The sequence below is a fragment of the Spermophilus citellus genome (genome assembly GCF_964194105.1).
Source record: "Spermophilus citellus genome assembly, chromosome: 7".
Classification (NCBI taxonomy): domain Eukaryota; kingdom Metazoa; phylum Chordata; class Mammalia; order Rodentia; family Sciuridae; genus Spermophilus; species Spermophilus citellus.
Window position 1 is genome coordinate 122,767,986 of NC_138188.1, and position 12,152 is coordinate 122,780,137.

The following is a 12,152-nucleotide window of genomic DNA, read 5'->3' on the forward strand; positions in this document are numbered from 1 at the left end:
CTCCTCCCCTCCTACCAGCCGGAGCTCACCCAAAGCCCACACGGCTCGGGGGCGGTGCCTGTGGCGCGGAGGAGGCTGGGAATGGTAGTTCCCTTCCGGCCTCCGAGGGCAGGGACCGGGGGCCGGGCTTCCAGGCCGTGACAGTGGGGGACGCGCGCCCGGACTCGCTCGGACGTTTCCGGTCTGAAGGAGGAGGAGCGCCGGGGACGAAGCGCGCGAGGCCGTCTGGGAAAAGGGGCGGTGTAAGACGGTGCGCGCGCAGCGGGCCGGCAGTGGCGGTGGAGATGGAGGAAGGTGGTAGAGACAAGGCGCCGGTGCAGCCCCAGCAGCCCCCTGCGACGGCCCCCGGCGGCGCGGACGAAAAGTCCAGCGGCAAAGAGCGGCGGGATGCCGGGGACAAAGACAAAGAGCAGGAGCTGGTGAGGCGCGGCTCCGGGAGCCGGCAGAGGAGGCCGTGGGCTGAGTCACGGCGGCCCCGCAGGCCTCGGGCCCGACTTCCAACGGCCCTACCATTGCCCAGGAGAGGGCGGATGGGGCGACCCCCCGGGTTCCCAGAACCTTGCCTCTCTGTCCCCCATTCTCCATCCCGCGCTGTCACTTACGCCGACCCCACCAATCCTCACCAACGTTTCATGAGGTGGGCTCGGACGGGTCATTGTCATTCGCTTTTCCTAGAACGGCATTCCAGCAGAACCTGGCTCAGAAACTGCCTTCCCAACAGGGCTCCCCATTCTCATTCCCCTTCCTTGCCCATCTGGCCCCTCCTAAGGAGGCAGGCGCACTCTGCACCTGTCCCAAGGTGGATGGGAGGAGGATGTGATTGAGATTCCTTCTCTTGATGAGCTTCTTCCCTCAACTCTCCAGTCTGAGGAGGACAAACAACTTCAGGATGAGCTGGAGATGCTCGTGGAACGACTGGGGGTGAGTCATGATGTTAACGTGAGCGGGTAAATACCTGCATTTTCCCCAACTTGTTTGTTTTATTCCACTTTGAGGCAACAACTCCTGTGTGAAATGAACTGTATTTTAGGGTCAGTGTAATGATAATGATGTGAAGGAGGAGAATTACAAAGAATATTTTAACTGGGTCATTTTGGTTTTGTGCCTGGTGGGGTGTTGGGGAATCACAGATAAATAAAACATAGTTACTCCTTGGGGGAAACTTTGGTGAAATGTCTCTTTGTTGACTTGGAGGAGTCGCGACTCCTTTTGTCTCAGTCCTTACATCTCCGTGATCAGGAGAAGGACACATCCCTGTATCGGCCAGCCCTGGAGGAACTGAGAAGGCAGATTCGTTCTTCTACAACTTCCATGACTTCAGTGCCCAAGCCTCTTAAATTTCTGCGACCACACTATGGCAAACTGAAGGAAATCTATGAGAATATGGCCCCTGGGGAGAATAAGGTAAAACTGTTTCAGTAGCTGGTGGAAGGCTAGTTCATTGGAAACCTGGCAGACATAAGACCTAATTGAGTTGAAGTCCATTGCAGTGAAAATACCTTGCAGAAGAACTAAAAGGAGGATCAACTCCTCAGAAAATGTATCTGTCATTAATGTTGGACCTTGTGATTTTTTTAGCATAATCTATTTCTAATTTACATTTAACTGTTTTTTTTTTTTTTTGGTCCCATGTGCATGCATTTTTCTCTAAAATGTACCCCCAGTTCTGTCTCTTGGTATACCCTAACCTAGAAATCTTCATTTCTCACCTTCTTCAGTCAGCATCCTGACTGACCTTTTTGCTTTTGCCTGTGACCACTTAAGTAATCTTTCATATAGTAGCTATAGTGATTTTGTTTTTCTAGATTGTGAGTTTTTGCATAAAACCTTTTAATAGCTTATTCCTACAATTAAAGTAAAATTTAAACTGAGTGTGGTAGCATGCCTATAGTCCCAGTTTCTTAGGAGGCTGAGGCAGGAGAATCCGTTGAGTCTAAGAATTCAGGGCCAACCTGAGCAACATAACAAGATGCCTACCTCTGCCTTCCCTGCCTCTCTCTGAGCTACATCCCGACCCCTTTTTATTTTTTATTTTGAGACAGGGTCTCACTAAGTTGCTGAGGCTGACCTCAAACCTGAAATCCAGATTACAGATGTGCACCACCGTGCCCAGCTAAATCCCATATCTTTAAATATATAATAAACAAATAAAATTTAGAGGTTTTTTCTTTGCTTTTTCTCTCTCGCTTATTACCCTTCAGCTCTGTTGGTTTAAGAGGGAGATAGCAACACCAGCCTTAGGTTATGAGGGTTAGCTTAGATAAGGTGGAAATTTTTAGTACAGAAACTAGGATGTATGTAGTTAATGGTTAATTTTGAGGACAGTAGCAGTAATCTTGATTCCATAATATTACACTGCCCTTACCTTTGACTGTTGAATTTGACTTCAAATTTCTGGTTTCTTTATAGCGTTTTGCTGCTGACATCATCTCTGTTTTGGCCATGACCATGAGTGGGGAGCGTGAATGCCTCAAGTATCGGCTGGTGGGCTCCCAGGAGGAACTGGCATCATGGGGTCATGAGTATGTCAGGTAAGACCCTGGAGCTGGGGAAATAGCTCAGTTGGTAGAGTGCTTGCCTTGCATGCACAAGGCCCTAGGTTCAATTCTCAGCACCGCAAAACAACAACAACAACAAGACCTCTTGGGAATCTGAATGGGACTCAGGCATAATTCTAAGTTCTGTCTTAAGATATGAATTTAGACTGTGTGCACATTGAATTTCCTGGGCACTAAATTCCTTGACCCACAGGGAACTGTTTTCCTTAAAACTCTGCTCCCTCAATGTTCTATGCCTATACATAGGCATTTGGCAGGAGAAGTGGCTAAGGAGTGGCAGGAGCTGGATGATGCAGAGAAAGTACAGCGGGAACCACTGCTTACCCTGGTGAAGGAGATTGTTCCGTACAACATGGCCCACAATGCAGAGCATGAGGCCTGTGACCTGCTCATGGAAATTGAGCAGGTGGATATGCTGGAGAAGGACATCGATGAGAATGCATATGCAAAGGTCTGCCTCTATCTCACCAGGTAAGAGAGCATGGTAGAGATGGGTGGCAAGTGTGCCCTTCCTAGCATTTCTTTCTTGGTTGTGCCCGTTTTTTTTCCTAAACCATATACCTCAAGGGTCGCATTAGGCTGTAGTTAGTTTGTTAATGTTCATGAATTTCTTGAGAACACAGATTTGGTGTCTCTTCAGTAGTCTCCAGCATCTAGCATAGTGCTTGGTGTATAGCAGGCATTTGGTCTTTATTTTGGGGTAAGTGAAATAAATGGGATAAATGAATGTCTGAGACTTTCTGAATTTTATTATTTTTAAACTTTGTAGTTGCGTGAATTATGTGCCAGAGCCTGAGAACTCTGCCCTACTGCGTTGTGCCTTGGGTGTGTTCCGAAAGTTTAGCCGTTTCCCTGAAGCCCTCAGATTGGCACTGATGCTCAATGACATGGAGCTGGTAGAAGACATCTTTACTTCCTGCAAGGATGTGTATGTAGAAAAGAAATTGGCACAGGAAGACATAAGCTTATGCAAGGGACATTTGCACAAGGAGCTGGGACTTATAGTTCTGGTTAGGGATAAGGGGCTTTCCTGTACCCTTAAGGAATGATAGTGAGCAGTAATGATGGCTGTCTACCACAGGGTGGTACAGAAGCAAATGGCATTCATGTTAGGACGACATGGGGTATTCCTGGAACTGAGTGAAGATGTAGAGGAGTATGAAGACCTGACAGAGATCATGTCCAATGTACAGCTCAACAGCAACTTCTTGGCCTTAGCTCGGGAGGTGAGACTCTTTGCCCTTTCTCATTCAGGCTTTTTGGTTGTAATTCTGTCTCTGCCATTTGATCTCCCTGACTATGCCTCTGACTTGGCTTTCTCTGGTTTGAGTTGCCATTCAGTGGGATAACAAAGAGGACAACTGGGGGAAGCAGTTGTGACTCTTTAGCTTCTTTATCTTCAGCTGGACATCATGGAGCCCAAGGTGCCTGATGACATCTATAAAACCCACCTAGAGAATAACAGTGAGTAGCTCTCTCTGTGTGGGGATTAGAAGATTGTTAATGGTTCTCCTAGTATTGGGAGTGATGGCTTGGCCAATCTGCTTATCAAGGGCTTGGACTTCCATGAATCTTTTTTCTAGGTTGCTATCTAGGGCATAGTTAGAAGATCCTAAGGGGCCAGCTTAGAACCAAAGACAGGTTGCTATGCTATGTTCTTTTTTTTTTCCCCCTACTCTAAACCTTTCCTTTCTTTCCTGTGCAGGGTTTGGGGGCAGTGGCTCTCAGGTGGACTCTGCCCGCATGAACCTGGCCTCTTCTTTTGTAAATGGCTTTGTGAATGCAGCTTTTGGCCAGGACAAACTGCTGACTGATGATGGCAATAAATGGCTTTACAAGAACAAAGACCATGGTATAATACTGTTACTACTTTTATATGTGTGTTGTTTTGGTCACTCTTTTTGTCCTGCTAGAGTCATGTTACTTGATAAGGGATTCACAGTATAGTTCCTTGGGGAGCCCTTTATAATAGTGTCCTAAGGGCAGGATCCTTTTAAGGCTGCTTGATTTTTCCTTGGTACAGGAATGTTGAGTGCAGCTGCATCCCTTGGTATGATTCTGCTGTGGGATGTGGATGGTGGCCTCACCCAGATTGACAAGTACCTGTACTCATCTGAGGATTACATTAAGGTTGGTCTGGGCATAGCCTGCTCACTGGGGACTTCTCCTTATTATGTTCTAGTGTCTTCCAGTTTTTTATTCCCAGTTAAATCAGGTGCTACACTGAGGCCTACGTTGCGTGTTTTTTGGTGAAGAAGATAGAGTAGCCTGAGTAAAGAATCTGTTTGTGCTTTGCAGTCAGGAGCTCTCCTGGCCTGTGGAATTGTGAACTCAGGGGTCCGGAATGAGTGTGACCCTGCCCTGGCATTGCTTTCAGACTATGTTCTCCACAACAGCAACACCATGAGACTTGGTTCCATCTTTGGGTGAGAATTCTCACTTCTGGTAGCGTTCAACTGGGGACAGGAACTGGGCCCATTTCACCTTTGTATTGCCAAGGATTGCCACCATGTCACTGAATATTTGGCTCTTGGTGGTTTTGTTTTGTTTTTGTTGGGGGAGGTGCTGGTGGTGGTTCTGGGGATGGGGATCTAACCCAGGGCCTCACACTAAGTCGGCACTCTTCCACTGAGCTACATCCCTAGCCCAGTGTGGATGTTTGTTGACATGGTGAACGAATGACCAGTCCTCTCTGGTTCTTTATTGTCTTGTTGTTGGGGACTGCCTCTCCCTGGCTTTGCAGGCTAGGCTTGGCCTATGCTGGCTCAAATCGTGAAGATGTTCTAACATTGCTGCTTCCTGTGATGGGAGATTCCAAGTCCAGCATGGAGGTGAGTAGAGGCTGTTGGTCTTTTATAGTAGCTAGGAAAGGTACTCTGATTACTGTCTATGATAACTACTGAAAAAGAGGTATATGTGTGTGTGTTCATATATGAGCTTGCACATGTTGTGGGGGTGGTCAACCTCAGTGAAATCCCTTAGAACTGGGATTTCAAGCCCAGCTGAAGCTAAAGAGTTAACATTTTGGTATTGAGTTCTAGCCCTTGGGGATCCTTAAGGCTGGAGGACGGAGTAGCTTAATGCAGTTTAGGGTGATGATTGTATCAGTCAGCTTTCTTGTTATAACAAGATATCTGAGATAGTCAATTTATAAATGGAAAAACTTGGCTCATAGTTTTGGAGTTGCAGTCCGTGATTGAGCAGACCCATTGCTTTTGGTGAAGTAGCATATCATGGTAGGAGCATGTAGCTGAGCAGAACTGTTCACCTCACCACAAGTCATGGGGCACAGACAGAGGGAAAGAAGAGCCCAGGGTCCCACAGTTCCTTTCACAGCACTCTTCAGTGACCTAAAGCACTCTTCAGTGACCTTTAGATCCTGCCTATTAGTTTCTACCACTTGCCAATAGCGCCACCTTGGGGCCTTTGAGGGACCTTCCAGATCTTAACTGCAGCAGTGATTCTCTTCAGTGTTTTAGTCATTGGCCAACCTTAAATTTTCTTATCAGTACAGTTGTTTTAGTGATGTGTAAATACAGTATGGTGGCTAAAAGTAGAGGTTTTAGAGTTAAAAAGACATGAGTTCAAATTGTGCCATCTCTGCTTAGAAGCAGTATGATCGTGGACTCGTAAGTCAATCTCTTTAGACCTCATTTTTTTCATCAGTGAAAGAGGGAATAACGACCTGTTTATGGAGTCATTGTAAGGATTAAATGTTAAAAACAAAAACAAAAACAAAAAAAAAACTGCAAAGCAGTTGGTACAGTGGCAAGCATGTAGTAAGTACTCAGTGAAGAGTCGCAGCTCTTGTTTTTTTGACCTATCAGACACCAGTTATTATTTGGTCTGGTTAGGGAGGATGTCTTACAATGGACTGTGGGAGTCAGATATCTTGAATCAAGACAGATAAGTATTTTAAAAGCTTACTATGTGTAATATTGGCTTTCTTATTTCTAGGTGGCAGGAGTGACAGCTTTAGCTTGTGGAATGATAGCAGTGGGATCCTGCAATGGAGATGTCACTTCCACTATTCTTCAGACCATCATGGAGAAGTCGGAAACTGAGCTCAAGGATACTTATGCCCGTTGGCTTCCTCTTGGCCTGGGCCTCAATCACCTGGGTGAGGGGACATCTGTTTGGTCAGAGGGCTGACAGTAAATATGTCAGACTAAGCTGGAGTGAAGCAAGTGTTCTCTGACCCCTTGCTTTTGTCCTGTAGGGAAGGGTGAGGCCATTGAGGCGATCCTTGCTGCTTTGGAGGTTGTGTCAGAACCATTCCGCAGTTTTGCCAACACACTGGTAGATGTATGTGCCTATGCAGGTCAGTGTCTTTGATACCCTGTCTTATGGTCCTTCCCCCATATTGTTTCTCCTTTGTTGTTCATTCTGATATGCTTTAGTTTTGTTAGGCTTCTCCCATTTACAAAGTAAGTTTTTCCTTGATGCCTTCTCATTTCTCTCTTCTCACCCTACCACAGGCTCTGGGAATGTGCTGAAGGTGCAGCAGCTGCTTCACATTTGTAGTGAACACTTTGACTCCAAGGAAAAAGAGGAAGACAAAGACAAGAAGGAAAAGAAAGACAAGGACAAGAAGGAAGCCCCTGCTGACATGGGAGCACATCAGGTTAGGAGGGCAGCTGGGCACTCTCAGAGGGAGTCTTTGAGAAAAGATGAGCATGTAGGAGAACAGCTTTGGCTTTGTTTTAGAGTGTGTTTGGGTATTACCATGTTTTGAAATAGCAAGAGACTGGGTTCTGTCCATGAGGGGCAAGGGTGTTTTGACTTTTCTTCTCAGATGGGTCTTGAGTCAAGGAAGTCAAGGATTATTATTATTTTTTCTTTCTTTCCTGGAGCTTAGTGGATTCTGCTGTCTCTTCAATTACAGGGAGTAGCTGTTCTGGGTATTGCCCTTATTGCTATGGGAGAGGAGATTGGTGCAGAGATGGCACTACGAACCTTTGGCCATTTGGTGAGTAAAGACAGAGAAGTTTTTTTTTTTTTTTTTTTGGTGGTGCTGGGATTGAAACCCCCGGGTCTTGTGCAAGCAGGGCAGTTGCTCTACTACTCAGCTATACCTCCACCCCTAGAATATTACTAATTATGACGACTAGAGGAGACTCTTGAGGGATTTTCTAGGTAGAGAAGTGATCTTTTTGTGGTGCCCTTTCTACAGAAGTGAAGTCTTCTTTTTACCCATCAGCCCATTCCTATAATTGAATTTCCCTCATTTCTGTCATTGTTTTCTTTAACACCAGCTGAGATATGGGGAGCCTACACTCCGGCGAGCTGTACCTTTAGCACTGGCCCTAATCTCTGTTTCGAATCCACGACTCAACATTCTGGATACTCTAAGCAAATTCTCTCATGATGCTGATCCAGAAGTTTCCTACAATTCCATCTTTGCCATGGGCATGGTGGGCAGTGGTGAGTACAAGGCAGAAAATGATGGTAAGCAGATTGGGAGAAGATTCGATATTCTTTAGCCTCTATCGTTAACATTTCCAGGTACCAATAATGCCCGGCTGGCTGCGATGCTGCGCCAGTTAGCCCAATATCATGCTAAGGACCCCAACAATCTCTTCATGGTGCGCTTGGCACAGGTAAAAAACAAACAAAAAAAATAGAACTGTTCTCCTTGAAGAGTGCAAAGGGAAGTATCTGTGGTGGAGTATGGACTGGGAGGGAAGATGTGAGCAACTTGACCAGGTTAGGTGATGTCTCCTCTACTGCTCTCTTTTTTTTTTTTTTTGTAGGGCCTGACACATTTAGGGAAGGGCACACTTACCCTTTGCCCTTATCACAGTGACCGGCAGCTTATGAGTCAAGTGGCAGTGGCTGGTCTGCTCACTGTGCTTGTCTCTTTCCTGGACGTTCGCAACAGTGAGTTCCTGTCAGAAATATCGTATTGTGGCATGTGACACTCTGTTTCTACCTCTTCCAGGGCCACCTTGGCAATTTAGGATCAAGACCCTAAGTTAACTCTGTAGTATTCTAGGTTCTTTGGGCCTGTAATGGCTCTCATAAAACCTTTTCTCTCCCATACTTTTGATCTGGCCTAAAAAGGTTTAAGGATGATTAGCCCAGTGTCTGTTGCTAAATCACTAGGAAAAGTGATTCTCAAGTCTGAGGCTGTGGATAAAGGGAGGAAGGGCATCTTGGGTTAGTAGTAAGGTATATGAGGACAGTGTGGGTTCAGCTGAAGATGGCTTAAAGGGTCAAGGCTGGAGTGGGATACCAAGGTTCAGGTCAAGTTTACTTTGTTGTCTATAACAGTTTTTCCTGTGTGCTTCCCTCAGTCATTCTAGGTAAATCGCACTATGTATTGTATGGGCTGGTGGCTGCTATGCAGCCCCGAATGCTGGTTACCTTCGATGAGGAGCTGCGGCCATTGCCGGTGTCTGTTCGTGTGGGCCAGGTGAGGGATTGAGGGGAGGGCTCAGTCTGAACTCTAGGACTTGGAGAATGCACATATAATCTTGCTTCTCTGAAACTGGTGTGGGGATTGGGGTGTTGCTTCTCTTCCACTGGCAATCCCTTCATTTTAGTTTTCTCATCCCACAGGCAGTGGATGTGGTGGGCCAGGCTGGCAAGCCTAAGACCATCACAGGGTTCCAGACACACACAACCCCAGTGTTGTTGGCACATGGGGAACGGGCAGAATTGGCCACTGAGGAGTTTCTTCCTGTTACCCCCATTCTGGAAGGTTTTGTTATCCTTCGGAAGAACCCCAACTATGACCTCTAAGTGGCCACCAGAGGTGGCCACTGCTCCAGACCGTTGGGGGAATTGTTACCTCCTATTCTTTTGTTACTGAGTGAGATAATTTGTTCAATAAAGACCTTTATCCCCAAGGTCTCTCTCTGTCTATTTTCTAGGGTATCATGGCCCAGGGTTAGACTAGAGTGTGAAATTGATATGAGAGAGCATTGTTTGGAGCAACCCTGAGCCTAGAGTAGTAGGGAGGCTGTCCTGAATCAAAGGACCTAAGCTCCTCTTTTCCCACACTTTCTTGATCATCTTCTGTTTTTATTTTCTTAGAACCCTTGAAAAGCTGATAAATATAATGAATCTTCTTTATAAGAATTACACATGTCGGGCTGGGGATGTGGTTCAGGCCTGGCATGCGTGCGGCCCGGGTTCGATCCTCAGCACCACATACCAACAAAGATGTTGTGACCGCCGAGAACTAAGAAATAAATATTAAAAAAAAAAAAAAAAAGAATTACACATGTAAAAGTTTTTTACATTAACTTTTTTTTTTTTTATATTGGAGATATAACCCTTGGTGGTTTATCACTGAGCTATATCCCCAGCCCTCACTGTTTTTTTATTTTGAGACCAAGTTTCATGGCGAAGTTGCTTTGGGCCCTGCTAAATTGCTGAGGTTGGCCTTGAACTTGTGATCCTTTTGTCTTGGCCTTCCAAGTTGCTGAGATTACAGGTGTGTGCCACTTACCTAACTTTACACAAACTTTTAAGAATTTCTAAGGAACTTGTTGATCCTTTGTTCCCCACCCTATCACACACCCAAGCCCATTATCTCATAACTTGGGCCTAAGGATGCCCAAGAATGAACAGTTCTTCTCTTTAATTACTTGTGCTGTTGAGAGGGATATCTTTATCTCTGTGACCTACCCTCTTTCACTCTCAATAGGATTTGATCATATTAACATCTACTTTTTGGCTGTCCTTGTATAAACTAGATAAAAAGCCTGACCCTGACCTTCCTCTTAGTGTAGAAATGGGAAAGAGGAGTGGCCTCCTTTCTGGAACATAATCATCATTGATCTGCCATGCTGTTTTCTAGTGGGGCTGGTACAATATTGCTATACCCCTGCTTAGGGCTTGAACCTCTGGAGATGCAGGGTGTATGGAGGGGATCATGTCCTGTAAGATAATCATAGCTAACATTTAATCTTCAAACAGTAGCTAGTACTAAATAGGTTTTTTTTATAAATATTAAAAGAATAACTGTTCTTCGTGCTTCTGAGACTTCATAACAATTTTTAGGTAGTTATATCTCCATGTTTTATTGAGAAGGGAAGTTTGGAGAAGTTTAATAAGTCATATAAGTGATAGAGACCAGGACTGTTGAATCTTAAGTCCATTTGACTCTAAATCCCATGCACTTTTTCACTATATTAATCTGTCTTTATTGGAGACTTGAGAGACTTATTTTAACTCAAGGCCTTACCCGGAGAAGCAGCAACAACTTTGAATGTCTCCATGTCTTGCTTTTGCTTGGAAGCCTGTAAATGGTTGAAGTTCTGGGCACAGTGGTGCACGCCTGTAATCCCAGTGACTCAGGAGGCTGAGGCAGGAGGATTGTGAGTTTGAGGCCAGCCTCAGCAACTTAGACGCTATCTCAAAATTTAAACAACACCAACAACAAAAACCCCACCAGGATATAGCTCAATGGTAAAAGCACTGTTGGGTTCAATCCCCAGTACAAAGAAGTAGTTGAAACATTGGGCATCATCAGGCCTGTTGTCCCTCTTTAATGTGACTGCTGTTTTGGCTCTTAAACTTTCACATTCAGTCATTTATTCAGTAACATATCTGTAGGGCTTTACTCTTCATTGGACATTAGATGTTTGTGGGAATGCAAAGCTAGTGGGGGAAAAAAGCCTACCTTCAAAAAACTTATTATAATGGGGGAAAAAAACATGAAAACAATTGTGATGTCTTATGATCAATACTCTACTGAAATGTGAACAAGTTTCTCTGAGATCATTAAAATAGGGCCCAAGTGCCTGGTTTAGTCAGGGGAAAGTTATTTGAGAAAATAGATTTGGAGAAAGGTGAATTTGTAAGAGGAATAAAAAAGGTTAGATATGGCTTAGGGAGTAGAAATTGCAAGGAGGGAGGAAAAGCTATTTTCAGAAATCATGGATAATTTGGTTTGAGTATATAGATAGGGTCTGGCGGGTGGAGGAAGTATGGAAGGAGATTCTTCTGAGACCTGGATCAAGCCAGGTTTGAAAGAGCTTTGTTAAAAGAATTCAAGAGTATCTTTTAATGGAGACCACTGAGTAAGAGCAGGCAAATGACATGATCTACTCTGGGTGAAGAAGCTCACTCTGGAGCTGTGGAGATCAGACAACCGAATGAATGAATGCCTAAAATAGAGCAGGAAAAGTGGGAGATGGAAAAGGGGAGAAGAAAGTTTTTTGTTTTTTTCTTTAAGATTTTTTTTTTATATTTATTTTTTAGTTTTCAGTGGATACAACATCTTTATTTTATTTCTATGTGATGCTGAGGATCAAACCCAGCACCCCGCACATGCCAGGCAAGTGCACTACCACTTGAGCCACATCCCCAGCCCCAAGATTTTTTAGTTGCAGTTGGACGTAATAACTATATTTTTATGTGGTGCTGAGGATCGAACCCACTAACTCACACATGGTAGGCAAACACTCTACCACTGAGCCACAACCCCAGCCCTGAGAAGAAAGTTTTTTAAAAAAATAAAATCGATAGGATTTGATTTTGGTCCACAGGACCTGGGGTCTGATTAGATACAATACATTGAATGGGAAGGAATGTAGTATGATTCATATAGGGCACCATTCATTGCAAGAAACAGCAAAAACA

At 44.8% G+C, this 12,152-nt stretch overlaps 1 protein-coding gene across 2 annotated transcripts; it reads left to right on the forward strand.

Annotated features, from left to right (window-relative positions):
* The first annotated feature begins 222 nt into the window (after positions 1-222).
* On the forward strand, positions 223-9,409 carry PSMD2 (proteasome 26S subunit ubiquitin receptor, non-ATPase 2). 2 transcript variants are annotated; one of them, XM_081301072.1, is made up of 21 exons: positions 223-419; positions 865-921; positions 1,219-1,404; positions 2,410-2,531; positions 2,805-3,029; positions 3,328-3,486; positions 3,640-3,784; positions 3,962-4,022; positions 4,264-4,410; positions 4,582-4,688; positions 4,857-4,984; positions 5,302-5,389; positions 6,516-6,678; positions 6,778-6,879; positions 7,037-7,182; positions 7,444-7,527; positions 7,814-7,982; positions 8,064-8,158; positions 8,312-8,438; positions 8,855-8,973; positions 9,120-9,409. In XM_081301072.1, exons 1-21 carry the CDS (start codon positions 285-287, stop codon positions 9,300-9,302), a joined length of 2,748 nt encoding a protein of 915 aa, XP_081157198.1. In that variant the 5' UTR covers positions 223-284; the 3' UTR covers positions 9,303-9,409. The 2 variants fall into 2 exon arrangements, with proteins under 2 accessions (XP_081157198.1, XP_081157199.1); XM_081301073.1 differs by having other exon boundaries at positions 224-419; positions 1,240-1,404.
* Positions 9,410-12,152: the final 2,743 nt, after the last annotated feature.